This window comes from Theropithecus gelada, chromosome 3 (assembly GCF_003255815.1).
Source record: "Theropithecus gelada isolate Dixy chromosome 3, Tgel_1.0, whole genome shotgun sequence".
Taxonomy (NCBI): domain Eukaryota; kingdom Metazoa; phylum Chordata; class Mammalia; order Primates; family Cercopithecidae; genus Theropithecus; species Theropithecus gelada.
Window position 1 is genome coordinate 15067301 of NC_037670.1, and position 27963 is coordinate 15095263.

Genomic DNA, 27963 nt, shown 5'->3' on the forward strand with positions numbered 1-27963 from the left:
ATGCAGGTGCCATGTCCCTGTCTTGCCTCCCAGGTGTGGTACAGAGAGGACGTCAGCCACTCCAACCCCGAAGGGTCCTCCTGGTCCTTGCTGGACACCCCCGGGGAGGTGGTCCAGATCAGCTGTGGGCCCCACGACCTCCTGTGGGCCACGCTCTGGGAGGGGCAGGCCCTGGTCCGGGAAGGAATCAACAGGAGCAATCCCAAAGGTGGGCAGCCCGGCCCTCCCGCCCGCACACCCTGTACTGGGGAGAAGGGTGAGAGTCACTTGCTCCCCAGCTGTCCGGGCTGATGGGGACCACTGGGGGTTTCCTGGGGGCCCGGTAGGAAGTTCCTGGTCCGTTGTGGAGCCTCCTGGATCTGAAAACGGGGTCATGCACGTCTCGGTGGGAGTCAACGTGGTCTGGGCTGTCACCAAGGACCAGAAGGTAAGAAGGGGATGCTGCACGGGGTCCCTTGAAGGCTGTTTTCTCTTCTTGCAAGTGTGGCCTAAACAGCAGGGCACAGTGGTTCATGTCTGTAATCCCAGCACCTTGGGAGGCCAAGGCCAGAGGATCACTTGAGCCCAGGAATTTGAGACCAGCCTGAGCAACATAGCAAGACCCCATCTCTACAAAAAATAATACAAATGTAAAAATTAGCCAGATGTGGTGGGTGCATGCCTGTGGTCCCAGCGACAAAGGAGGCTGAGGTTGGGGGATCACTTGAGCCAAGGGGTTGGAGACTACGGTGAGCTGAGATCACACCACTGTACTCCAGACTGGGTGACAGAGCCAGACCCTGTCTCAAATTAAAAAAAAAGAAAAACCCGGGCCGGGTGCAGTGGCTTACACCTGTAATCCCAGCACTTTGGAAGGCCAAGGTGGGCAGATCGCCTGAGGTCAGGAGTTCGAGACCAGCCTGGCCAACATGGCGAAACCATGTCTCTGACTAAAAATACAGAAAATTAGCTGGGCGTTGTGGCGGGTACCTGTAATCCCAGCTACTTGGGAGGCAGGAGAAATGCTTGAACCTGGGAGGCGGAGGTTGCAGTGAGCCAAGATTGCACTACAGCACACCAGCCTGGGCAACAAGAGAGAGACTCCATCTCAAAAAAGAAAAACCCATTTGAATAAATCCGGCACCAGCCGAGCACCATGCATTGTTTGTTGCTGAAATCGTTGCCAATCTCCAGGACGTTTGGTGCCGTAAAATCCTCCTCCACCCACACCCTGGTACCCAAATGCAGCAACTGAGAGTGTCACCTAATAGGCTGCAACATTTCAAAGAATCAGAAGCAAATTTCCTGAAGCCCTCAGTTAACCGAGCGCCTTCCCTTCCTCTAGTCAGTGCTTGTCTTTTGCATCTTAGCGGCAAGTCCAATAAAACCAGCCAATTTCCGACCACTCACGGGGTTTTTCTAACTGTTTGTCAAGGGGGTTTCCCTGGCCCAGGGGATGGACGGCCCACACGTCTGCATCTGTGTCCCCGGTGCTGAAGTTTCCAGAGTGAGGCCACTCCCAGCCCACAAAGATACAGACCAGACTGTCCCCGACATTGGGTCCTGGTCACCCCACTTCCCAGGGACCACAACTTCCAAATCCCTCATACGGCAACGTGCCACTTTCTTTGGATTAAATGGGCAAAATTGGATTTCTTTTTTTTATTTTTTAATTTGAGACAGAGTCTCATTCTGTCGCCCAGGCTGGGGTGCCGTGGCGCAATCTCAGCTCACGGTAACCTCCACCTCCCGGATTCAAGCGATTTTCCTGCCATGGCCTCCCAAGTAGCTGGGATTCCAAGCGTGCACCACCACACCCGACTAGTATTTGTAGTATTTTTTAGTAGAGGCAGGATTTCACCATGTGTTCAGGCTGGTCTCAAACTCCTGACCTCAGGTGATCCACCTGCCTCGGCCTCCCAAAGTGCTGGGATTACAGCCGTGGGCCACCGTGCCTGGCGGCATCTCAGGAATTCTAATAGCACAAGGTGTCCAGTAGGTCTGAGACTAACGGGGCCTCCCAGGCCACCATGGAGAATGTATCAGAACAGCCCGGATGGAATACCGGGCGGCAGGGTGGAGCATGACCAGCGGCTGAATCACAGAGCCACAGGTAGTCTGGGAAAATCTAGTGGGAGTGTGTGTATTTTTACACGTTGACATGAAAATACTTCGCTTTAAGTTTAAGTATTTCTTGAAGTACTAAGAATAGACCCAACATAGGGGTCTCATGTTTTCTAAGAATGAGCTTTTTAAAAACTAGTTTTCATAAATAACATTATTAAGGCCGTTGTCTTTCACAGGGACCAACTCAATTCAAATAAAGTAGCCTTTTCCAAGCCTTAGGCTGGAGAATGGGCAGGCAGCTGCCAGGACACGTGTGGCTGAGGCCAGGGGACCTTCAGCCCTCGTGGGACAGTGCCAGGCGCAGGAGATGCGGCCGGGGTGTGGAAAGAGGGACGTGGATCGTGGATCGGGGCTTCCTCGCTAAATGATGTGTGACTGCTCATTTGTGACATGAACCAAAGGATCAAATTATTCACTTGTTCTCCCTGAGGCTTAAACAAATGAACCGTCTGTTTCCCTGGCCGTCCAGGAAAATGTGTATTTCTGACTCCCCCAGGTGTGGTTCCGAAGAGGCGTCAACTCTCACAATCCCTGCGGCACCAGCTGGATTGAGATGGTTGGTGAGATGCTGATGGTGAACGTGGGAATGAACGACCAGGTGTGCACAGGGGTCCGCAGCCCCTGAACAGCAGGGGTCTCCAGATGGAGGCTCCTCATGCCACAAAATAGCCCGGTGGCCCCTTCCCACTGTAGGAGCTCATGATGGCGGTACAGCGGGGGTCCTGGCACCTCTGCACGCTCTCAGCCCACGAGGATTCCCAGGGGCTGGTTCTGCCAGGGTCCTGGGGCCCTCGCTCAGGTCAGTTTCCTAAGGCCTCAGAGTCATGAGCACGGATCTGGCCTGACAGGTGGCAGGAAGGGGTTCCTGGAGACTGGAAGGTTTCCTTGAGAAATGTTTAGGTGAAATCAGGTGCAATGGTCACCAAGTGAAGGATGAAGCTGACCCCCTAACGTGGACTCCAAGGACAGAGCTTCTCTCTCTTTTTTTTTTGTTTTGTTTTGTTTTGAGACGGAATCTCGCTCTATCGCCCAGGCTGGAGTGCAGTGGCACAATCACGGCTCACTGCAATCTCCGCCTTCCAGGTTCAAGTGATTCTCCTGCCTCAGCCTAACAAGTAACTGGGATTACAGGTGCGCACCACCACATCTGTCTAATTGTTGTATTTTTTTGTAGAGACAGGGTTTCACCATGCTAGCCAGGCTGGTCTCGAACTCCTGACCTCAAGTGATCTGCCCGCCTCGGCCTCCCAAAGTGCTGGGATTAGAGGCATGAGCCGCCATGCCCAGCCTCTCTTAAGAATCACCTGCACAGTTTCACAGTGTGGCCTTCTCAGAGATAATGAGGATTGGGGACTTTTAAGACTCAAAGGGTGGGCTGGGCACCGTGGCTCACGCCTCTAATCTCAGAACTTTGGGAGGCCGAGGCAGGCGGATCATCTGAGGTCAGGAGTTCAAGACCAGCCTGACCAACATGGTGAAACCCCATCTCTACTAAAAATACAAAAATCAGCCATGTGTGGTGGCACATGCCTGCAGTCCCAGCTACTCAGGATGCTGAGGCAGGAGAATCGCTTGAACTCAGGAGGCGGAGGTTGCAGTGAGCCAAGATTGCTCCACTGCACTCCAGCCTGAGCGAGACTCTGTCTCCAAAAAAATAAAAAAAAAACAAAGGGTTCAGCCCCTTGCTGTCAAGGAGAGCCCCCCCACTCCATTACACTGAGCAAGAAGTTCTTTCTGAGGTACCAGGCTTCCCTCTGCTGCCACGCCCTCCTCCCACCCACCCTGGTGGCACAGCACCCAGAGGACAGGGAGGCACCTGCTAGTGCACAGGGGTGCTGAGTCCAAGGCGACTCAGCTGAGTCTGAGCCGAGCCTGCCAGGGCCAAGGGACAGAGATGCTGCTGCCTACCTAGCCAGGCCACCTGAGCCCTACTTCTTACCCAAAAGCAGAGAGTAGGATGCCTACCCAGAGACCTTTTCCATGGAAAGTGAGGTCAGAATTAGGGTGGTTACTTTGCATCTTAAAAAAAAACACCACGGCCAGGTGTGGTGGCTCACACATGTAAATCCCAGCACTTTAGGAGGCTGAGGTGAGAGGATCACTTGATCCTAGGAGTTTCAGACCAACCTGGGCAATATAGTGAGACCCCATCTCTACAAAAATTAAAAAGTTGGCCAAGTGTGGTGGTGTGCACCTGTAGTCCCAACTACTCGGGAGGCCAAGGCAGGAGGATTGCTTCAGCCCAGGGGGTCGAGGTTGCAATGAGCCACGATTGTACCACTGCACTCCAGCCTGGGTGACAGAGTGAGATCCTGTCTCTAAAAAAAACCAAAAACATTCCGGGCGCGGTGTCTCACGCCCGTAATCCCAGCACTTTGGGAGGCCGAAGCAGGTGGATCACCTGAGGTCAGGAGTTTGAGACCAGCCTGGCCAACACGGTGAAACCTCATCTCTACTAAAAATACAAAAATTAGCTGGGCGTGGTAGCACGTGACTGTAATCCCAGCTACTCCGGAGGCTGAGGCAGGAGAATCGGTTGAATCTGGGAGGTGGAGGTTGCAGTGAGCCGAATCATGCCACTGCACTCCAGCCTGGCGACAGAGCAAGACTCCATCTAAAAACAAAACAAAACAAAAACTTAGCCGGGTGTGGTGATGGGAGCCTGTAATCCCAGCTACTCCGGAGGCTGAGGCAGGAGAATCACTTGAGCCCTGGAGGCAGAGGTTTTGGTGAGCTGAGATCGCGCCATTGCACTCCAGCCTGGGCAACAGAGCAAGACTCTGTCTCAACAACAAAAACAAAGACAACAAAACCAGGACCACCTCTGGGTTCACTGGGGCATCTGCTTCCCACCAGAGGGTACATGCAGGACAGGGAGGCAGGTGAACCTTACTTCCTAATAGAGTGTCCCCTAGCCCCACCACTTTGCCTGGACCTAGTAACCTTGAAACCCTGGTTCTGCCTGAGGACGGGGAGATGGGACCAGATTGCAGCTTCTCCTGAGCCCCCTTCCAGCATTTGACTTCTGTGCCCACCACACAGCCCTACTGTGGACCTTCCCAGCCCACACACACCTGCATATGGAGGACCCTGCCTGCATTTTGCAACCCCAGGAAGCGAGAGGAGCCCCCGGGCCTGCGCCCAGCTTCGTCAGAACAGAGCCTCTCTCTTCCAGGTGTGGGGCATTGGCTGTGAGGACCGAGCTGTGTACTTCCGGCAGGGCGTCACCCCCAGCGAGCTCAGCGGGAAGACCTGGAAGGCCATCGTCGCGGCCCGAGAGTGTGACCGGTCACACTCTGGCAGCTCGTCTAGTCTCCTCAGGTGACCAGGGACGGCAGGCTGTGCAGGAGCCAGGCTGGGACGGGCTGTCTAAGCCTAGGTGGTCACGTCCAGAAGAGTCTGCCACCTGCCCCACTGGGTCCCGGGACTTGTCCCAGGCAGGAGAAAATGGGTCTTCACTCACAAGAGCCGAAGCCCTCCTGCCTCGGTCCTACAGAAAGGGGGTCCTGGGGGCAGCCCGGGGTGGCCACTGGAGGTGTTGGACGCACTCTGGGCTGCTGGTGGTGGCACTGGGAGTAGGGTAAGGCTGGGCCGTCATGATGGAGGTGAGGCTCGACCCTGATCTGGGTTACCCCATTGGGTCCAAAGGCTGAAGATCTGGGGCAGAAACAGTTCTCTGGGATAGAAGTAAAGACCCCTCTGTCCAGGGTAAACAAGGACAGGACAGAGGGGCTCTGCCTAGCCTGCAGCAGTGGTCTCATACTCAGGCACCGGGGTTGCCTGGAGGGTTTGTTCAGACTCTGATCTCCAGGTCTCACCCCGAGTTTCTGTTTGAGACTTAGTATTTCTCACCAGCCCCTAGGTGATGCTGCTGCAGTTCCGGGGCCGCACCTGGGGGTCCGTAGGTCTAAAGAGCGTGGACAAGCCCTAGCTCTGCCCACTGGCCGTGAGAGCACAGGCAGGCGACTCTGTGGATGAGCTGGGGACAGCTCAGCTCTGCAGTGGGAATGTTCACATCACGGGCGTGGATGGAGATGGCGCTCAGGGCCCGGGCTCTGCAGCCGTCCACGTTCCCACCTGTAACTGTGACCCTCCCCAGCCCCTGGTCCACACCCCTCTGTGCCCTGAGCCTGGTGGTTACCACCCTGCTGTGCTGTCAGCCCAGAGGGTCAGGGAAGATGACCAGGGCAGGCGTTTGCTCATGTGTCACCTGAGGGTTTAGTCTGCTCAGATGGTAGGTGGCGTTTTGTTTGTTTTGTTTTGTTTTGAGACAGTCTCACTGTGTCATCCAGGCTAGAGTGCAGTGGCGTGATCATGGCTCACTGCAGCCTCAAACTCCTGGGCCCAAGTGATCCTCCCACCTCAGCCTCCCAAGTAGCTGGGATTACAGGTGTTCACCACCACACCTGGCTAATTCTTGTATTTTTAGTAGAGATGGAGTTTCACTATGTTGGCCAGGCTGGTCTTGAACTCCTGACCTCAAGTGACCCTCCCACCTCTGTCTCCCAAAGTGCTGGGATTACAGGCATGAGCCACCACACCCGGCCAACTGGTAGTTCTTTTTATTGTTTGTTTTTTTTGTTTTTTTGTTTTGAGACGGAGTCTCGCTCTGTCGCCCAGCCTGGAGTGCCGTGGCGTGATCTCAGCTCGCTGCAAGCTCTGCCTCCTGGGTTCACGCCATTCTCCTGCCTCAGCCTCCCAAGTAGCTGGGACTACGGGCGCCCGTCACTACGCCCAGCTAATTTTTTGTATTTTTAGTAGAGATGGGGTTTCACCGTGTTAGCCAGGATGATCTCGATCTCCTAACCTTGTGATCTGCCCACCTTGGCCTCCCGAAGTGCTGGGTGTGAGCCACTGCGCCCGGACCCAACTGGTAGTTCTTAAACTGGAAAGTACATGAGAATCAGCTAAGAAGCTTCAAAAACTACAGATGCCAAATCTTTATAACTTTGAGGTTAGCAGTGGCTTCTTAGACATGACACCAAAAGCCCAGGCAATGAGGAAATACAGATAAATTGGACTTCATCAAAATTAAAAACTTTTGTGAATCAAAGGACATTATCAAGAGAGCGAAAAGTCAATGGAAGAAAGGCAAGGCTGGGTGCAGTAGCTCACACCTGCGATCCCAGCACTTTGGGAAGCCAAAGCGGGAGGGTCACTTGAGCCCAGGAATTCAAGGTCAGCCTAGACAACATAGTGAGACCCCATCTCTGCAAGAATATTTTTTTTTTCTTTTGAGACAGAGTCTCGCTCTGTTGCCCAAACTGGAGTGCAGTGGCCAGATCTCAGCTCACTGCAAGCTCCGCCTTTCAGGTTCACGCCATTCTCCTGCCTCAGCCTCCCGAGTAGCTGGGACTATAGGCGCCCGCCACCTCGCCCGGCTAGTTTTTTGTATTGTTTAGTAGAGACGGGGTTTCACCGTGTTAGCCAGGATGGTCTCGATCTCCTGACCTTGTGATCCGCCCGTCTCGGCCTCCCAAAGTGCTGGGATTACAGGCTTGAGCCACCGCGCCCGGCCCAAGAATATTTTTTAAAAATTATCTGGGTGTAGTGGTATGTGCCTGTAGACGAGGCAGAAGTGGGAGGATCCCATGAGCCCAGGAGGTCGAGGCTGCAATGAGCTATGATCACTTCACTACCCTCCAGCCTGGGTGACAGAGAAAGACTCTGTCTCAAAAAAAACAAACAAACAATAACAAATGCTAGTGAGAACATGGAGAAATTGGAACCGTCCTACACTGCCGGTAGGAATGTGAAATGGTACAGCCACTGTGGAGAACAATTTAGCAATTCCTCAAGACGTGAAACCCAGAACTGCCATGTGAGCCAGCACATCCACTGGAGCCAGATGCTGGGCTCCTCTGTGGCCTCCAGAGACCAGCCTGAGGCTGTCAGGACCTGGAAGCACAGTGGCCAATGCCTCTTCCCCTGTGCTAGCGGTAGTGGCCGCTTTCCAGTGGATGAAAACACATGTTTTAGTCCATTTTGTGTTGCTATAAGGGAATCCTGAGGCTGGGTCTTTTTTAAAGAAAAAAGGTTGGCCGGGCGCGGTGGCTCAAGCCTGTAATCCCAGCACTTTGGGAGGCCGAGACGGGCGGATCAAGAGGTCAGGAGATCGAGACCATCCTGGCTAACATGGTGAAACCCCGTCTCTACTAAAAAAAGTACAAAAAACTAGCCGGGCGAGGTGGCGGGCGCCTGTAGTCCCAGCTACTCGGGAGGCTGAGGCAGGAGAATGGCGTAAACCCGGGAGGCGGAGCTTGCAGTGAGCTGAGATCCGGCCACTGTACTCTAGCCTAGGTGACAAAGCAAGACTCCGTCTCAAAAAAAAAAAAAAAAAAAGAAAAAGGGTTTATGGTCAGGCATGGTGGCTCAAGCTTGTAATCCCAACATTTTGGAAGACTAAGGCCAGCGGATCACTTGAGGTCAGGAGTTCAAGACCAGCCTCGCCAACATGGTGAAACCCCATCTCTACTAAAAATACAAAAATCAGCCAGGCGTGGTGGTGCATGCCTGTAATCTGTCAGCTACTGAGGAGGCAGAGGTAGGAGAATCTCTTGAACCTGGGAGGCAGAGGTTGCAGTGAGCCAAGTTTGCACCACCGCACCGCAGCCTGGGCAACAGTGAGACTCCGTCTCAAAAAAAAAAAAAAGCAATACTAATTCCAGATCTTCACCCTCAGATATGTCGATGTGATTGGTCTGCAGGGTGCTCCAGGTGTCAGCTTTCTGGAAGCAGGTGCTGATGTATGTCTTGCACAGAGGAAGAGACAGTTCAGAGAGGTTCTGACTTGCCCAGGGTTCCACAGGCAGTCATGGTGGAGCACGCTGGAACCGGGCCTGCCTGATAGCACCTGTTCCCCTGCAAGGGAGTGACGGGTCTGCCCTGATTTGTCCTTAGTGCCGGCTGCTTCTTCGGTGACGAGGTGAGGGGCAGTGGCGAATCTGCCCCCAGCGACACCGATGCCTCCTCAGAAGTCGAGAGACCGGGGCCTGGCCAGCCTCTCCCTGCAGAGCCTCTAGACGATTCCAAGAATCCCACAGGGAGCTCAGCCTCGGGCCCAGGGGCTGGCAGGACTGCAGAAGATACCACGGAGGATGCCTGCCCAGCCGAGGGCAGCGGGGCGGCCAGACCAGACACACACCCCGGCCCGGCCCCCACGCCGGCCGAGCTGCCCTGGACCAATATTGACCTCAAGGAGCCCAAGAAAGTGCCCAGCCACTCGGCCGCTGGCTTCCCCGAGACCACCAGCCTCTCCTCACTGGGGCTCCTCCCGCTGGGCTTGGAGGAGCCGTATGGGGTAGACGACCACCCGCTGTGGGCCTGGGTATCGGGAGGCGGCTGCGTGGTGGAGGCATGTGCCATGCCCAGGTGGTTCACTGTCCAAGCGGGTAAGGGCTCCTGCAGGGCCTGGGGGCATCCACATGGCCAGGTGCCCTGGGGGTGTGGGGTGTGGGAGGAGGCCGGGGTTGGGGGGCTCAGGCAGGCCTGCTGTCCTCCCTAGATACCTCCCTGTGCTCAGCAGCCCTGAGCCAGACGTTGGGCTCCTCTGTGGCCTTCAGATACCAGCCTGAGGCCATCAGGACCTGGAAGCACAGTGGCCAATGCCTCCTCCCCTGTCTGCAGCCCATCCCCTGTGCCAGCAGTGCTGGCCGCTTTCCAGGCTGAATTACTGGGGGAGAGCAACTTGTCTATCAGGGCGAAGGGTGGAAGGAGGCTTAACAGAGAGTGTAGCTTTTGACCTAGAAAGGGCTGATTTGGTGGAGGGGAGCGCCGTGGCTTCCTGCCCAGCTGCGGGCAGGACGGTGCCCCGGCCCTGAGGCTCTGCCTGCCCCACAGGCCTGTCTCCCTCGGTGCAGACGCTGTCCCTGTCCATCACGCCGGCCCAGACCGCCGCCTGGAGGAAGCAGATCTTCCAGCAGCTCACAGAAAGGACCAAGCGGGAGCTGGAGAACTTCAGACACTACGAGCAGGCTGTGGAGCAGGTGGGCACCCCGGTGGCCGCGCACACATTTTTTTTTTTTTCCCAACAATCATTCGTTGAGCGCCTGCTGTGTACCAGCTCTGAGAGAAACAGATGGATGCCTCCATCCCGCTGTCCATCCGTCTCCCACGCAGATGCAGGCATAGAGAAAGGAGCTCAGGGTTCCTTCGTCCATCCTGAAGACTTTGGTTCGGGCCCCACTGTGTTCCGGGCTCATTGGAGGCCCTGGGGACCCAGAGACAACAGCAACCTCAGAGGGTGGTGGGTGGGGAGGGGAGGGTGGCCAGGGAGGGGAACCACGGCATCCTCTCCCTGCTGGAGGGAACCCCGGGCGCCCAGGGGTGCAGTGTGTGATTGCAAGGAGTTAGCACAGAGGGCGGCCAGAGACCCCACCTCTGGACCAACCCTGCTACCGCCCCGCTGTCCTGTGGCAGAGCCCGGCCCTCAGAGGCTCACAGTCAAGTGTGGGGGTGACAGGGAAGTCACACAGCATGTGACCCTCCTCATTCCAAGGGCTGCTGGACACAAGCAGGCTGTGGTTTGGGTTCTAGCTCGCCGCTGGCTCACTGTGTGACACCAGGCCGGGCACAGAACCTCCCGAGCCTGTTTCCCCATGCAGAAGGCGGGGTGGTAGTGCCCACTGCCCGGCTGTTTGCGAGAGGGGAGGTTGTACCGAACAGCCCTGCCTTTCAACCTGCACCTGTCGGGTGTCCAGCAGCGTCACCATTGTCATTAGCCTGGGGGGAGCTGGGCTGAGAGCTGGGAGTGCCGGGTGGGCCCTACCCCAGCCCTGCCTCCTCCTCCGGGCACCCCCGGCCCCGACCCCTCCGCTTGCACCCGGGCCTGCCTGTGACGGTGTCCTCTGCCCCGGCCTGTGCAGTCAGTGTGGGTGAAGACCGGGGCGCTGCAGTGGTGGTGCGACTGGAAGCCCCACAAGTGGGTGGACGTGCGCGTGGCCCTGGAGCAGTTCACGGGGCACGACGGCGCCCGGGACAGCATCCTCTTCATCTACTACGTGGTCCACGAGGAGAAGAAGGTGCCCACAGGTCCCACGGAAGATGGGGCCAGGGAGGGGACACAGGGCTGGGGTGCCAGGGGAGGGGTACAGAAATGGGGGTGCCCAGGGAAGGGGGTAAAGAAATGAAGTACTAAGGGAGGGGTCAGAGCTGGGGGTACCCAGGGGTGCCAGGAAAGAGAGTGTCCAAGGGCAGGGTCCCAGGGTGAAGCACAGTGAGGGTCGCCCTCCAGAGGCCTCCTGCCCTGGGTGACAGCCCTGCCGGGCGCCTGCTCTGTGAACAGTACGCCCACATATTCCTGAACGAGGTGGTGGCGCTGGTCCCAGTGCTGAACGAGACCAAGCACTCCTTTGCCCTGTACACCCCCGAGCGGACACGGCAGAGGTGGCCGGTGCGTCTGGCTGCTGCCACCGAGCAGGACATGAATGACTGGGTGAGTGGGCGATGGTCCCCTCGGGCCGGGGAGAGGGACAGCCATGGTGGGGCGACCTGGCCTGGCCTGCTCGGCAGTGACCAGTGTTGTGCCACGCCAGCTCGCCCTGCTCAGCCTGTCCTGCTGCGAGAGCCGAAAGGTGCAGGGCCGCCCATCCCCGCAGGCCATCTGGTCCATCACCTGCAAGGGGGACATCTTCGTGAGCGAGCCCAGCCCAGACCTGGAGGCCCATGAGCACCCCCTGCCCTGCGACCAGATGTGAGTGGGCTGCACTCCGGGTGGGGCCTGGGGCCTGGCCTCACCCAGAGCTCGTGGTTACAGAAGGGGGGTCCAGAAGACTGGAGTCCATGCAGGGCCAAGCTTCTCGCTGACCAGCCAGAAGCACAGCCACTGGTTCCCAGGCCCAAGTCCCCTGGGCCTGTCCAAAGACCCCAGGAGGGGGAACCAGAAGCCCCACCGGGCCCAGGGTGGGTCAGTGCCGCCCAGGAGCCTCTGAGCTTCGGGAGGAATGTGGAGTGTGGGTGAGGGGCGCAGTTCTGCACCCCAGGGGGCTTCCAGGCCCTGGCAAAGCAGCCACATCTCTCCACCTGTCCAGGGCACAGACCCGGTGCTCAGCCGCCTCCAGCTCCAGCTGAGGCCCTGCTGCAGGGGCCGCCCGGGGCCTGGGGGCAGAGAGGAGAGAATCACTGGGGGAGGAGAGTTTGGGGGCGTGGTCCAGGCAGAGCTGGTGGGGTTTGAAGTCCAGCGGGCGTGGGCGGAGAGAGGACTTGGTGTTTGGCAGTGGGAAGTGCCGGTGGAGACGGGACCTGGGGGACCCGGGGTAGCCAGGCTGGAGTGGGGTGAGGGCAGGGCTGGACGCACAAGCCTAGGAGGCATTGTTCTGTTGGGGACATTGACAGCCACAGGGTGGGGCTAGGCAGGTTGGCTCACACCTGCAATCTCATCACTTTGGGAGGCTGAGGTAGGAGGATCACTTGAGGTCAGAAGTTCAAGACCAGCCTGGACAACATAGCCAGACTCATCGCTACCAAAAAAAAAAAGTCAAAAAATTAGCAAGTCACGGTGTCATGCACCTGTGGTCCCAGCTACTCGCAGGGCTGAGGTGGGAGGATCACTTGAGCCCAGGAGTTCTAGGCTGCGGTGGGGTGTGATCACACCCCACACCATGGCACTCCAGCCTGGGCAACACAGTGAGACCCTGTCTCAGAAAAAAAAAAAAAAAAGCCGCAAAAGGGGAACGAGTTTCCCTGGGGGGATCTGAGCTGAGTCCTGAGGAGGAGGACCCAGCAGCGGACATGGGGGCTATGATTCTGTCCCCTGTGGGACAGAGAGGCTGCCCCAGAGGGTGTCCCCAAAACGACGAGGTCCTGGGCTTCATGACCTGTGGGCACTGGGGCTGGGGACATAGTGGGCCAGAAGCCCTGGCTGCAGGAGAGGATAGCAATATCCTGTCGGAGGATTCAGAACGCCTCTGGTGACAGTGACAGTGACGGGGCCTCGGCCACAGGAGGCTGACCTGCACCAGCTGCAGCCTGCACTCTGCCCGCCCAGGAGGCCATACTGTGGTGGCGCCGCCTCCTGCTGACACCCTGGAAGCCCAAGGGCTGTGCTGTCACTCATGCAGAGGATTAGACGTCACGTCTGGCTCTGCTCTGTGACATTCAAGCCTGGCTGCACCTGCCATTGTGGCCAGCCCGTTCCCCCAGGTCCCAGACCCCAAGGGGCCCTGTGAAACACGCCGCTGGCCTCATCCGCTCCGTGTCACCGTGGGGATGAGGTGGGTGGGTTCCAGAAGACTCCCAGCCCGTGGAGGGGTCTGACCTGCACAGCCCCAGTGCCAAGACCCTGCACCTCTCGTGGGCTGAATCTCTTCAGCGTTGATTAATGTGAATATGGAGGTCAGGCAGGATGGACGGTCTGTGCTTGGAGACCGAGGAGGGCTGGGAAAATCCCAGAACCACGGGAGGCCATGGAACAAAAGGGCGGCCAGGCAGGGTTGGAAGGTGGGGCCTGAGGGGTTTCCTCCTGCCCTCTCCCATCCTTCCAGGTTCTGGCGGCAGATGGGAGGCCACCTGCGGATGGTGGAGGCCAACAGCCAGGGCGTAGTGTGGGGCATCGGCTATGACCACACGGCCTGGGTGTACACAGGTGGCTATGGAGGTGGCTGCTTCCAAGGTGAGGGCAGCCCGCGGGCCCCCCGCCCAGAGCCTTCCTGGGCGTTCTTCCCTCTAGTCCCCGCCTGGGTTCCCTGCCCAAGGCCAAGGCTACTGTCCCAGTGTTCACACTCGGCTAACAGCTGGCTGACAGGTGACCTTCACCACTGCCAGCCTCCACCCAGGATGGTCCCTGCCAGTACCCCCCCGAGCTGAGGGCCTCGAAGGTTCCAGAGAGGCAGCGGCCAAGGCCCCCCAGCGTGTCCGGCCCCTCATTTTCAGGGCGTTAGGTGGGCTTTTCCTTCAGGGTAGGCACTCGCTGAACTTCTGTGGACCCTCGATTTCTAGACCAGGGTCCCTCTGTTCCTACTGGAAAATGAAGGCAGAAACGGACACTGAAACAGGGCATTCCAGGCCACAGCCCACATGCCTCACGGGGGAGCAGCTAACCCCAGAGAACTGTGGTCCCTTGACGTGCCAGGAACGCGTATCTGAGCAGGCTTTGCAGCTTCCCTGTGTGTGAGGCAGGAATGGCCTCTGTCTTCATGTCACAAGTGAGGGAGCCGGGGCTCACGGACGTTACGTTGACGGTCCCAGGTGCCTTTGGTAACACAGAGTGAGCTGGGTGGGCCTCAGGCCTCCCTGGTGCTAAGTGGGAGGGCAAGGTGGGAAGAGGTGCTGCAGGGGTGTGGATGGGAGGTTTGATGCACAGTGGGCTGTGTTCATCAAGGTTGCACAATCCCAGAATAATCACAGGCCCGGAGGCGAGAAACCAAGGCAGGCCGCCCCGTGAGATAAGCTCAACAGGCCTGTTTGCCCCTCTCTGCTGACCTGGCTCCAGCCCATCCCCGGCCTCTCTGGGCATCTGTGCTTCAGACGGAACGCCAGAGTCCCAAGCAGAGCCCATGTGGCCTCGGTCCCAGCAGCCACCTCTCCCCGCAGGCCTGGCCAGCAGCACCAGTAACATCTACACGCAGTCAGACGTGAAGTGTGTTCACATCTATGAGAACCAGCGCTGGAACCCTGTCACAGGCTACACCAGCAGGTAAGTGGCACAAGTGCCCAGCCAGGATGCTGCCTGGCACAGTCCTTAGTCCTGGCAAAACCAGGACAGCAGCATCCACCGTAGCGTAGAGTCCAGTAGAGCCTGGCGTCAGGCCCCCAGCAGGAAACTAACCGGATCTTATCGCTCACTGAGATTTCTTTTTCCTTGAATCTTGTTTTTTGGTGTTTTGGTTTGGTTTGGTTTGGTTTTTTTGAGACAGAGTCTCTCTCTGTCACCCAGGCTGGAGTGCAGTGGCATGATCTTGGCTCACTGCAACCTCCGCCTCTTGGATTCAGGCAATTCTCCTGCCTCAGCCTCCCGAATGGCTGCAATTACAGGCTCCTGGCACCATGCCTGGCTAATTTTTTGTATTGTTAGTAGAGATGGGGTTTCACCATGTTGACCAGATTGGTCTTGAACTCTTGACCTCAAGTGATCTGCCCACCTTGGCCTCCCAAAGTGCTGGGGTTACAGGCGTGAGCCACCGCGCCCGGCCGAAAGTCTCTAACTATATTGACAAAGTTTCTACCTCCAATACATGTATGGAATTCCTTCTTAATGAGATTCTGTTCCTGATTCAAGCACCAGAGATAGAAGAAAGAAAGGTTTTGTAATTTTTCTTTTTTTTTTTTTCTGAGACAGAGTCTCGCCCTGTTGCCCAGGCTGGAGTACAGTGGCATGATCTTGGCTCACTGCAAGCTCTGCCTCCCGGGTTCAAGCAATTCTCCTGCCTCAGACTAACAAATAGCTTAGATTACAGGTGCGTTCCACCATGATGGGCTAATTTTTGTGTTTTTAGTAGAGACGGGGTTTCACCATATTGGTCCGGCTGGTCTCGAACTCCTGACCTCATGATCCCCCCGCCTCAGCCTCCCAAAGTGCTGGGATTACAGGCGTGCGCCACTGTGCCTGGCCTGTACTTTTCTATACTGGAGCTTTTATTAGATGGTATTTCATATTTTTGGACACTATTATAAGTGGCATATTCCAAGTTTTAAATTTCATTTTTTTTTAACTTTTTGAGGCTGTCTAAAGAAATGCAGTTCATTTCCTCTCCTGGTTTTCTTTGTTTTTGTTTTGTTTTGTTTTGTTTTTTGAGACAGTCTCACTCTGTCGCCCAGGCTGGAGTGCAGTGGCTTGATCTTGGCTCACTGCAGCCCTTGCCTCCCGGGTTCAAGCGATTCTCCTACCTCAGCCTCCCGAGTAGTTGGGATTACAGGCGCCCGCCACCATACCTGGCTAATTTTTGTATTTTTAGTAGAGACAGGATTTCACCATGTTGGTCAGGCTGGTCTCCAACTCCTGAACTCCCGAGATCCGCCTCAGCCTCCCAAAGTGTTGAGATTACAGGCATCAGGCGTGAGCCACTACACCCGGCCTCCGCTTCTACCTTTTCCAAATTGATGAAATAAACAGTCATAGAAACAACAAACTCTCTGACGACTCTAATCTCACCAGCCAAAGACAGCAACTGCGATTAGCATGTGGGGTGTGGCCTTCCGACCATCCCGTGTGTTGGGGGCAGATGAGGCCAGGCACAGGGAGGTGGCTCCATGGCCTCACCATTCCGTACCGGGGGTGGACCCAGTGTATCTGACTTTACTCAGCCTTGGATGTCTCGACCATAAGTGACCTTTTCAGCGTCCTATGGAACCGTTTAAAGGATGTCCTTGTGTGTAAATATTTGTGTGTCTGTGTGTTTACCCCAGTGAATCAGGGGATTTGAGATTTTCCAAGGCGGTTGACACACATTGCCAAAATATTTCCATCCTGAACACCTCCGCCTCGACTGTGGGCATTGTCCACACAGCCTGCCAACACACTTGGATCTCCACCCCCTCCTCACGTCCTCCTCAGTCCTTACGGAGGACAGGGCAGGGCTGTGCACCCACATTTGTCTCAGAGAGGCCCGAAAGGGCCACAGCTGGTCATCACAAATGTGTGCCCCAGCTGTGCTCTCCAGGCATCTCAGCCTCACAGCCACCCCCACAAAACTGCCCCATGTGCTGCTTCCCGCTACTCGAGTGTCTTGTGACACTAACAAAGTACCACAGACCACATGGTTTGAACAAGAGAAATGTGGCCATGTGTGATGACTCACACCTGTCATCCCTGTGCTTTGGGAGGTGACATCAGCCTGGGCAACAAAGCAAGACTCCATCTCTACAGGACATTTAAAAATAAACTAGCCAGGTGTGGTGGCACATGTCTGTAGTGCCAGCTACTCAGGAGGCTGAGGTGGGAGGATCACTTGAGCCCAGGAATTCAAGTCTGCAATGAGCTATGATCATACCCCTGCACTCCAGCCTGGGTGACAGAGCGATAGCTGTGGAAGGAAGGGAAGGAAAGGGAGGGGAGGGGAGGGGAGGGGGAGGGGAAGGGGGAGGGGGAAGGAGAAAGAAACTCTTCTCTATGCATTTTCCCCCCCCCCCCCCTTTTTTTTTTTTTTTTATTTTGAGACGAAGTCTTGCTCTATTGCCAGGCTGGAGTGCAGTGGCACAATCTTGGCTCACTGCACCCTCCGCCTCCCGGGTTCAAGCAATTCCCCTGCCTCAGCCTCCAAAGTAGCTGGGATTACAGGCATCCACCACCACGCCTGGCTAATTTTTTATATTTTAGTGGAGACGGGGTTTCACCGTGTTGACAAGGCTGGTGTCGAACTCCTGACCTCAGGTGATTCCCCCGCCTCGGCCTCCCAAAGTGCTGGGATTACAGGCATGAGCCACCGTGCCCAGCGGGCTGTCACCTCTTAGGAGTGCGAGCATCTGGAGGTGGCTGGCTCTGAGACTGGAGCTCGGTGCTTCCATGTGGTGCTGCCACCAGGGGTGTTATGGGGGTGTCTGAGTGAGCCGGTTGGTTCCCCAGTCTCCCTCGTCACCCGCCCTGTTGTCCTGTCGCAGGGGTCTGCCTACGGACCGGTACATGTGGAGCGATGCCTCGGGGCTGCAGGAGTGCACCAAGGCTGGCACGAAACCCCCGTCCCTGCAGTGGGCCTGGGTGAGGCCCCGCTGCCCCCTGGGGGGTTGGGAATCCGCCCTCCCACCCCTCCTCGCCCCTCCTCGAGTGTTCTGACTGCCATCTGGATTTGGGGGTTCCCATCCTCACTGACCCACTCCTCCCAGGTTTCCGACTGGTTCGTGGATTTCAGCGTCCCGGGGGGCACGGACCAGGAGGGGTGGCAGTACGCCAGCGACTTTCCTGCGTAAGCCTCTCCCTGCACAGGGCCTTCGGGCCAGGTCCTGAGTGTCAGGGCCCTGGAGTGTGTGGCCTCCGTCCTCACTACTCTTCCAGGTTGAACCCTGCCCCCTAGACCTGGCCAAGGAGCAGACCCCTGGTGCCAACCCTGCTACTGGAGGGGGAGGGGCCAGCGGAGGGGCTGGGAGGGGCCCAGGAGACTGTTCCCGGCACACATGGCACCTCTGGCCTCTGTGCATGGCACGGGTAGGAGCGCCATGGCTCCCCCATGCCACGTTCATCCCTGCTGTGCCAGGCACGGGCTCTGGGAGGGTCAGATGGTGGCACCCGGGGCACCAGACTGAGGGGCTTGAGGAAGGCGAGTGGCCTCGACAGCCTTCGCAGGGTCAGCTCTTGGGGGCTTTGAGCCAGGCCCTGAGTGATGGGGGTTCAACATGAGATGTCAGTTGAAAGGGCAGGGTGGGCCCCTCAGAGAGATGCAGTCCCCGTCCCGAGGCCCTGGACCCTGGTGGCGCAGGTGCACGGTGTGTGCAGACCCTTCATGGCACAGCCTCAGCCTGTTGGAAGATGCAGCCAGCACAGCCTGAGCTGGGGCCAGAGCCAGGTGGCTTCTGAGCAGACCAGGACCATCCCATCGGCCACAGCCAGGCCTCCTGGACCACCCTCCCCTCAGCCTTGGGCCTCATCCTGACCGAGAGCTCTTGCTCCCCAAAAGGGCTCTGACAGGGCCTGGGGAGGGGAGGGCTGAGTCCTCTTAGCCTGACCCCTGAACACAGGTGACTGCTATGCTCCAGCCCCAGAGAGGACCGGACCCCCTTCCCCAGGGAGCCTTCAGCCCCTGGGAGGCCCCAACCCCCGGGAGGCCCTCCCTGCAGGTCCCTGGGGCTGCACTCAGCCCTGACCCTGCCGGGGCAGCCAGGAAGCGTCTCCCAAGAGCCACACGTGGTGACACCTCCTCCTCTGAACCCCGTCCATGGCTTCCACCCAGTCCCCATGCCCTGTAACGGGTAGAACAAGAATGTTGACGTGCACGGTCCCTTTCCAGAAACTTCCACGAAGTGGCCCTGATTTCATCTTCTTCCTCCTTGCAGCTCATACCATGGGTCCAAAACGATGAAGGATTTTGTGAGGAGGAGGTGCTGGGCCAGGTGAGGCAGGGCTGCAGGGTGACTGTCACGGTCAGGCTCCTGGAGGAGCCAGCCCTGAGGGAGCTCTGGTTCCCTGCACCCCGGGCCACATCTGGCCTCTGACCTCAGTCCCAGGGGAAGAAGCAGTGGGGAGTAGGGTGAAGAGGGAAGCTGAATCTAAGTAAATGTCAGCCCAGGAAATGCCCGCAGGCTCGCAGTGCTCTCTGGTTTCAGAAGAGTTTGTTTTCATGAACAAATAAGAGAAATGTCACTGGCACGCTCCACCTGTAAGCTGGACAGAGAACGCCACCTGGCTGGGGGTGGGGATGGGGTGGGGTGGGGTGGGGGTGGGGAGGAGGCCACCTCTGGGCCCCTCTTTCCACCCACCCCGGGGTTGACTGCTTTCCTCCTCCTGGCTCCAGCGGGAGAGGCCCTGGAGCCTGGCGGTCACCTTGGGGTCCCCGGGCTGTGTCCGCTCTCCACTGTACAGAAAATGCAAGCTGGTGACCAGCGGGCCCTGGCTGGAGGTGCCCCCCATCGCCCTCAGGGACGTGTCCATCATCCCGGAGAGCCCGGATGCCGAGCGGAGTGGGCACAGCATTGCCCTCTGGGCCATCAGTGACAAGGGGGATGTGCTGTGCCGCCTGGGCGTGTCGGCGCTCAACCCCGCGGTGAGTGCCGGGGCCAGATTCTTCCTGCAATGAGGACCTTCCTCTGGAGTCCAGCTGGGCTGGGACCCTGCTCAGGACAAGCCCCTAGGACCAGTGGACACTGCCTGTGGTCCGAGTGGGTCCCTGTGCCCTGGGGCAGTTGGCCCAGGAATGAGGCCAGTGGGGCGGGGGTGACAGAGGTGGGCCCAGGGGACACCGTGGTTCTTTGGCACCTGGTCCTTGGTGGTCAGCACCGCGGTGAGGTGCACACGCCCACAGGGGCGCTTTCCCTGCTCGCAGGAGGATGAGATACGCCCAGAATTTCAACAAGCACCGAGATCAGGCTGGGTGGGGCTGTGTGACTCCCGGCTGTCCCCCAGCCACCCGTGCTGCCCAACCGCTAGGCCCATTTCTGCTGGGCCTGGAGGTGGGGCCCTGGGGGTGGGGGCCCTGGTGATCTCAGCACCTCTCCTCGCCGTCCCCAGGGCTCCTCCTGGCTGCACGTTGGCACTGACCAGCCCTTCGCCTCCATCTCCATCGGGGCCTGCTACCAGGTGTGGGCCGTGGCAAGGGACGGCTCCGCCTTCTACCGGGGCTCCGTGTACCCCTCGCAGCCGGCCGGTGAGTGCCGCGCCCCAGGAGCCCCTGCAGTGCTCACCTTCCGTCCAAGCTGACGTTTGCCGAACATCCCCTCTGGGCCAGGGTCCCCCAGAAGCCGTGTCTCCCCCCCGGGACTGACTGGGAGGTGGTCACCCTGGCGATGGGGCAGCCGGAGCCAGGCCTGCCTGGCCCTTCCCAGGGTGGCCCCTGTGTCTTGGCCCTGCAGGGTCTACTCCACAGTGACCACTCTAGTGGCCGTCTGGGAGGACGGTCTGTGCTGGCTTGTTTTTCTCCAGATGTCCAGTATCCAACACGGGGACACTGGTACTCAGCTGCCCTCTACACAGGGATGGGTTAGGGGGGCAGCCCCTGAGGCTGGGTCTCCACCGTGAGCTGCCCTGGAAGCCTTTGGGTTGCGCTGGTGAGGTGAGTCCATCAGAGCCCGCCACGGCTTCCAGAGCTCCAGGCATGGTGCTGGGTGGATGGCAGCTCTGTGTGGCCCACAGCTGACACCAGGCTCCACATCTGAGAGGCAGCTGGGGACCGAGGCCCTCAGCCCCACCTGGCCCACATAAGCAGGAGGTGGCCGTGTGCCTGAGTCAGCCTCCCCTTCTCAGGTGACTGCTGGTACCACATCCCATCCCCACCAAGACAGAGGCTGAAGCAGGTGTCCGTGGGGCAGACGTCGGTGTATGCCCTGGATGAGAACGGCAAGTTGCTCTTTTTTAAAATTTTTAATGTTTTGACTGGGCATGGTGGCGCACACCTGTAATCTCAGCGCTTTGGGAGGCTGAGGCCAGCGGATCACCTGAGGTCAGGAGTTCGAGACCAGCCTGGCCAATGTGGTCTGCATGACACAGTGAGACTGTCTCAAAAAAAAAAAAACAAACTAATTTTTGTGAGTACAGAGTGGGTGTATATATTATGGGGTACATGAGATGTTTTGATACATAATATGGCATGCCATACATAATAATCACAGCAGAGGAAAGGGAGTATCCATCCCCTCAAGCCTTTATGTTACAAACAATCCAATTATACTCTTTTAGTTATTATTATTATTATTATTATTATTATTATTATTATTATTATTTTTTGAGATGGAGTTTCGCTCTTGTCTCTCAGGCTGGAGTGCAGTGGTGCGATCTCCGCTCACTGCAACCTCCACCTACTAGGTTCAAGCGATTCTCCTGCCTCAGCCTCCCAAGTAGCTAGGATTACAGACACAGGCCACCACACCTGGCTAATTTTTATATTTTTAGTAGAGGCGGGGTTTCACCATATTGGCCAGGCTGGACTTGAACTCCTGACCTCAGGTGACCCACCCACCTCGGTCTCCCAAAGTGCTGGGATTACAGGCGTGAGCTACCACACCTGGCCCTCTTTCAGTTATTTTAAAATGTACCATTAGCCGGGCACAGTGCTCATGCCTGTAATCCCAGCACTTTGGGAGCCCGAGGTGGGCAGATCACTTGAGGTCAGGAGTTTGAGACCACCCTGGCCAACTTAGTGAAACCCATCTCTACTAAAAACACAAAAATTAGCCAAGTGTGGTGGCGCGTAAGTGCCAGCCTCCCAAAGTGCCTGTAGTCCCAGCTACTCAGGAGGCTGAGGCAAGAGAATCACTTGAACCTGGGAGGAGGAGATTGCAGTGAGCCAAGACATGCCACTGCACTCCAGCCTGGGTGACAGAGCAAGACTCTGTCTCAAAAAATAAAATAAAAATTAAAAAATAAAAAATAAAATGTACCATTAAAAAAATCTTTTTTTTTTGAGATGGAGTTTCACTCTTGTTGCCCAAGCTAGAGTGCAGTGGTGTGATCTCGGCTCACTGCAACCTCCACCTCCCAGGTTCAAGCGATTCTCCTGCCTCAGACTCCCAAGTAGCTGGGATTACAGGTGCCCGCCACCATGCCCAGCTAATTTTTTTGTATTTTTAGTAGAGACGGGGTTTCACCATGTTGGGCAGGCTGGTCTCTAACTCCTGACCTCAGGTGATCTGCCCACCTCTGCCTCCCTAAGTGCTGGGATTACAGGCATGAGCCACTGCGCCTGGCTCTGTTGTTTTTTGACTTTATAATAATGGCCAGTCTTGCAGAAATCGAATGGTATTAATATCTCAGTGTGGTTTGGATTTGCATTTCTCGGATGATTAGTGGTGTTGAGCATTTTTTCATATGTTTGTTGGTCATTTGCATATCTTCTTTTTTTTTTCTTTGAGACAGAGTTCTGCTCTTGTTGCCAGGCTGGAAAGCAGTGGATGCAATCTCGGCTCACTGCAACCTCTGCCTCCTGGGTTCAAGCGATTCTCCTGCCTCAGCCTCCCAAGTAGCTGGGATTACAGCCATATGTCACCACACCCGGCTAATTTTGTATTTTAGTAGAGACGGGGTTTCTCTGTGTTGGTCAGGCTGGTCTCGAACTCTCGACCTCAGGTGATCCGCCCGCCTCAGCCTCCCAAAGTGCTGGGATTAAAGATGTGAGCCACCGCGCCCAGCCGCATGTCTTCTTTTGAGAAATGTCTATTCATGTCATTTGACCACTTTTGGATGGGATTATTGGTTTTGTGTGTGTGTGTGTGTGCTGATTTGTTTGACTCCTTCTAGATTCTGGTTATTAGTCCTTTGTCAGTTGCATAGTTTGCAAATATTTTCTCCCATCCTGTGGGATGTCTCTTTACTCTGATGATTACTCCTTTTGCTCTGCAGAAGCTTTTTCGTTTAATTAGGACTCCTTTATGTATGTTTCTTTTTGTTGCATTTGCTTTTGGGATCTTAGTCAGAAATTCTTTGCCGAGGCAAAGCCCTTGAATAGCTTTTCCTAGGTTTTCTTGTAGAATTTTTATGGTTTTAGGTCTAGATGTAAGTCCTTGATTCATCTTGAGTTGATTTTTTAACACGGTGAGAGAGACAGATCCAGTTTCATTATTGTACATGCGACTTCCAGTTTTCCCAGCACCACTGATTGGATAAACTGTCCTTTCCCCAATTTCTGCTTTTGTACGCTTTCTCAAAGATCAGTGGGTTGTAGATATCTGGCTTTATTTCTTGGTTCTCTCTTCTGTCCCATTGGTCTATGTGTCTATTTTTTTTTTTTTCATAAAACAGAACAAGATTACATTTCAATTTACAACTTCTGTATAACCAAAAAATAAAACACCACAGTAACATGAATGAGAAAAAACATATTTGCAATTCTAGACAAAATGTTATCCTCTTTAATCATAAATGAACCCTTCAGAAATCAGTACAAAGAGACTAACATTATAAGGGAAGTGAAAATAAAAGGAACAGAGGAAAATGGAATAGCACAAATGAGTTATAAGGCTACATGAAGACGATCCAGTTAACGTTAATAACTGAGAAAGCAATTTCATTATAAGTTACATTATCGATCCTTACAAATATTGATTATCTGATGTTTGTACAGCTTTGGGAAGTGAAGAATTCTCACATACTGGGGAAACTTACTCTAGTCATGGGGAGTTTACTCAAAAATGTAGATTTTTGCATAAACTTGGCCCAAACAGTTCCAAACCATACGAATCACTCCAACAAAGTAATCAGATACACACCCACGCACATACACATACCTATTTACTACATAGAAAATGTGTAAGTAATATATCATCCCCAAAAACTACTTAGGTATCAACTGGTGTATAATACATTGGCGGGGGGTGGGCTATGTGTCTGTTTTTATAGCAGCCCCATACTGTTTTTGTTACCGTAGGCTTGTAGTATAATTTAAAGTCCAGTATTGTGATGCCTCCAGATTCATTCTCTTTGGTTAGAATTGCTTTGGACATTCAGGCTCTTTGTGGGTTCCATATGAATTTTAGGATTTTTTTTTTTCTAATTCTGTAAAAAATGATGACAGTATTTTAATAGAAATTGCATTGACTCTGTAGATTGCTTTGGGCAGTATGGTCATTTTCATGATATTGATTTTTCCACTGATTCATCCCATACTCATCAATCCATGAGCATGGGATGCATTTCCATTTGTTTCTATCATCTCTGATTTCTCTCAGCAGTGTTTTGTAGTTCTCCTTGTGGAGATCTTTCACCTCCTTGGTTATGTACATTCCCAGGCATTTTGTGTTATTTTTTGCAGCTGTTGTAAAAGGGGTTAATTTGATTCTCAGCCTGGTTGCTGCTGGCATGTAGCAGTGCTACTCATTTGTGTGCATTGATTTTGTAACCTGAGACTTTCCCGAACTCATGTGTCAAACTTAGGAGTCTTTTAGAGGAGTCTTTAGGGTTTTCTAGGTATTTGATCCTATCATGGGCAAACAGAAACACCATGACTTCCTCTTTTTCGATTTGGATGCCCTTTCTTTCTTTCTCTTGCCTGATTGCTCTGGCTAGGACTTCCCTTGTCCACAGTTTCTGCCTCAGCAGAAAGAGGATCAGGACGCCGGCCGTGCCCAGCACAATAGGGCGATTATGAGGCTTGGGGGACGCCCTGAGTGTGCAGAAGGCAGAGCTGGCTGCAGCCCAGGCTCCTGAGTGTGGAGAAGTGGAGGAGGCTGTGGCCCTGACTCAGGGGCCAGGACCCTCCTGCCTCCCCGGCAGCTTCCCAAACTCTGAAGTGGTTAGAGCGGGGCCTGGCCACTGGCTGCTGGGCCGCACGGGCAGGAGGGGCCAGGAAGGTCTTTCTCTTTATCTTCACTGCTTCTTTCCCCAGGAAACCTGTGGTATCGCCAGGGGATCACGCCCAGCTACCCGCAGGGCTCCAGCTGGGAGCACGTGTCCAACAACGTGTGTCGAGTGTCCGTGGGGCCTCTGGACCAGGTGGGGGTGCTCAGGGGGTATCGGGCGCTTGGGGTGCTCTGGTTCCCTCTCTGGTCTCCCCCATCCCATGCCCAGCCGTCCCACGGCAGCTGGGGCTGAGAGCTTCACGGGGTGTGTGCTCCAGGTCTGGGTGATCGCCAACAAAGTGCAGGGCAGCCACAGCCTGAGCCGGGGGACGGTGTGTCATCGCACGGGCGTGCAGCCCCACGAGCCCAAGGGCCATGGCTGGGACTACGGCATCGGGGTGAGCGGGGGCCATGGTCTGGGGCTGTGTGGTCACCTTGTGTCCTGTGGGACCGTCCCCTGGGACCCGGGGTCTGGGTTGGAGGGAGGCCCCCAGGCAGAGCCCCTCCAGGATCCTGGAGTCCCCGAGTCCCCTGGTGACACAGCTCTCTCCTTCCAGGGAGGCTGGGACCATATCTCTGTCCGGGCCAATGCCACCAGGGCCCCCCGGAGCTCGTCCCAGGAGCAGGAGCCAAGTGCCCCGCCAGAGGCCCATGGCCCCGTCTGCTGCTGAGGCGCCCCCACGCACCTAGATGCAGTGATGGTGCCCGGTTTGGGCGATCAAGGCTGAGCCATTCTTGTGCTGAAGTGTGTACTGTGAGAGCGATGTCGCCTGGTGGACTCTGGAGGGAACCTGGCCCCAAGGCTGCGGCCACTTCACAGGCACTGGTTGAGACGGCCCCGAAATGTGAAGCTCCACGGACACTCCTGCACATGTCCCCGTCCGCGAGGAGCCCTGGTGGTGTGGGGCATGGGGTGGGAGTGGCCTCCCACCCTTCCCTTCCCCTCTCCCTCCTGCCTTTCCAGGACTAGAACCCAGAATCTGGAGCCCTCCAGGAACACCGGGCCTGGGGCAGCAGAGCCCAGGATGGAGCCCGCCTGAGCCGGCATCTCAGACAGCACCCGGGCCCCGCCACCCCTGACCAAGCGAGACGGCTGTGGGGCTCAGGGCCTGTTTACCACATGCAGTGACCATTTCCCAGAGCAGGACTTGCAAAGAGGCTTTCATTTCAAAAGTGAAGGAAGGAGGCCGGGCGCCGTGGCTCACGCCTGTAATCCTAGCACTTTAGGAGGCTGAGGTGTGCAGATCACCTGAGGTCAAGAGTTTTGAGACCAGACTGGCTAACATGGTGAAACCCCATCTCTACTAAAAATACAAAAAAAAAAAAAAAAATTAGCTGGGCATGGTGGCGGGCACCTGTAATCGCAGCTACTTGGAAGGCTGAGGCAGGAGAATCGTTTGAACCCAGGAGGCGGAGGCTGCAGGGAGCTGAAATCGTGCCGACGCCCTCCAGCCTGGGCGACAGAGTGAGACTCCATCTCAAAAAAAAAAAAAAAAAAGTGAAGGAAGGAGACAGCAGATCGGAAATAACACTGGAGTAGATGGGATTGGATGGGATGTTCTCTTCCCTGAGGGGGCCGGGGTACCAGACAGGAGGCTGGGAGAGGATGAGAGGCTGCCCCGTGGCTGGAGGCAGTGTCCGTGTGCGCAGTCACCGTCACCAACCCCCTTTCAGCCCCTTCCCCAGACGTGCTGGCGGACAGGGGCTTCTTGGATCAGATCATGTTGTAGGGGGTGCAGACTGCAGGCTTCTGCGGGGAGCAGGACTGTGTCCGTCAGCGGTGGCCATGGGGTGTGCACACGGACCCTCAGCCCATCCTGCACATGGAGCAGGGCACACAGTCACGCACCATCCTGTGGCGAGAGCCCGGCCCGGCCAGGCGAGGCAGAAAGCGTCGGCCAAGTGGCCCCGACCCATCCAGCGGCCTCTCAGCTGCTTTTTACCCCTCTGTGCCCCATTTGGGGGTTTGCTTCCTCCACCTGGACACTGCCCGGGAGGTCATCAGAGCCCAACCCCAGGTTCTGCCCGGTTGGAGAGGGGATGACTGTGCCATCACCTGACCTTCCTAGGGTCCTGGTCTCACTGTCAGCAGGGGGTCCGTTGTGTTTGTACAATATGGGGTTTGTCACCCAAAAGCTGATGCTGAGAAAGGTCTCCCTGGGGCCCCGCCCGCCGGCATCTGAGAGACCTGGTGTTCCGGTGTTTCTGGAAGTGGGTCGCAGTGCCGCCGGCTGGGAAGCTCTCAGATCAATCACGGGAAGGTCCTGACAGTGGCAGCCACCTGGAACCACCCTGTCCTGTCTGTTTACATTTCTCTATCAGGTTTTCTTTGGGCATTACGGTTTGTTCCCCTACAACAGTGACCTGTGCATTCTGCTGTGGCCTGCTGTGTCTGCACGTGGCTCTCAGTGAGGTACGGGGAGGGCGTCACCCTGCAGAACGGCAGAGCGACACGTCCTCTCGCTGCTGAGCACCAACTGTTTACCTGCCCAGCATCACTTCCTCAGATGCTTTACTCAATAAACATTTCCTCTGGAGTGTCCATGCCCTGGTGTTTTTATCGATAACATTGATTGATTAAAACGTGTAGTTCCCCACGTGCCTGAAGCAGACATTGCCGTGAAATCTTTTATTTTTTGTTTTATGACACAGCATCAATTTCATGAATACTTTGAGAGGGCCATTAGAAAAAATAAGAGCCAGTTTGGGTCATTTGAGAATCATTTTCAGCACAATTACAGCGGGGGCACGGGCCGTGCGGCTCCGGCTGGGTTTTCCCAGACGCAACAATCGCGGTTCTGGCTTCTCCGCGGGTGGGGATGGGGATCGCGCCTCCGGAGCTCTCAGGGCGTCTGTCTGCCGAAGGGTGGGTGCGTCCACAGCCCCGGGGGACGGCGCGTGGGTCTCTCACCCACTTATGCGGGGACTTGAAGGAACTCAGCCCGATGGCCGAGGCAGGGGCTCCCCACAGGATAAAAGGATCCAGCCTGGCCTTAGGGTCCAAGAGGAGGG

The 27963-nt window shown here is 56.1% G+C and overlaps 1 protein-coding gene across 1 annotated transcript; it reads left to right on the forward strand.

Moving 5' to 3' along the window:
- Nucleotides 1–27563, forward strand: TECPR1 (tectonin beta-propeller repeat containing 1). Its single transcript, XM_025379409.1, has 20 exons — nt 1–208; nt 327–427; nt 2603–2704; nt 5282–5427; nt 9007–9497; nt 9946–10091; nt 10971–11126; nt 11390–11539; nt 11640–11797; nt 13587–13714; nt 14635–14737; nt 17638–17734; nt 17860–17939; nt 19024–19080; nt 19550–19730; nt 20195–20330; nt 20927–21019; nt 24999–25105; nt 25230–25349; nt 25509–27563. The coding sequence occupies exons 1-20, from the start codon at nt 1–3 to the stop codon at nt 25620–25622; spliced, it is 2874 nt and encodes a 957-aa protein (XP_025235194.1). The 3' UTR covers nt 25623–27563.
- Nucleotides 27564–27963: the final 400 nt, after the last annotated feature.

Excerpts from the sequence above, each read along its gene's own strand:
- TECPR1 (XM_025379409.1), top strand. The coding sequence starts at position 1 with ATGCAGGTGCCATGTCCCTGTCTTGCCTCCCAGGTGTGGTACAGAGAG. Across the intron at positions 209-326 it reads CAACAGGAGCAATCCCAAAG|GAAGTTCCTGGTCCGTTGTG; the intron begins GTGGGCAGCCCG and ends GGGGCCCGGTAG. Across the intron at positions 11,798-13,586 it reads CCCCTGCCCTGCGACCAGAT|GTTCTGGCGGCAGATGGGAG; the intron begins GTGAGTGGGCTG and ends CCATCCTTCCAG.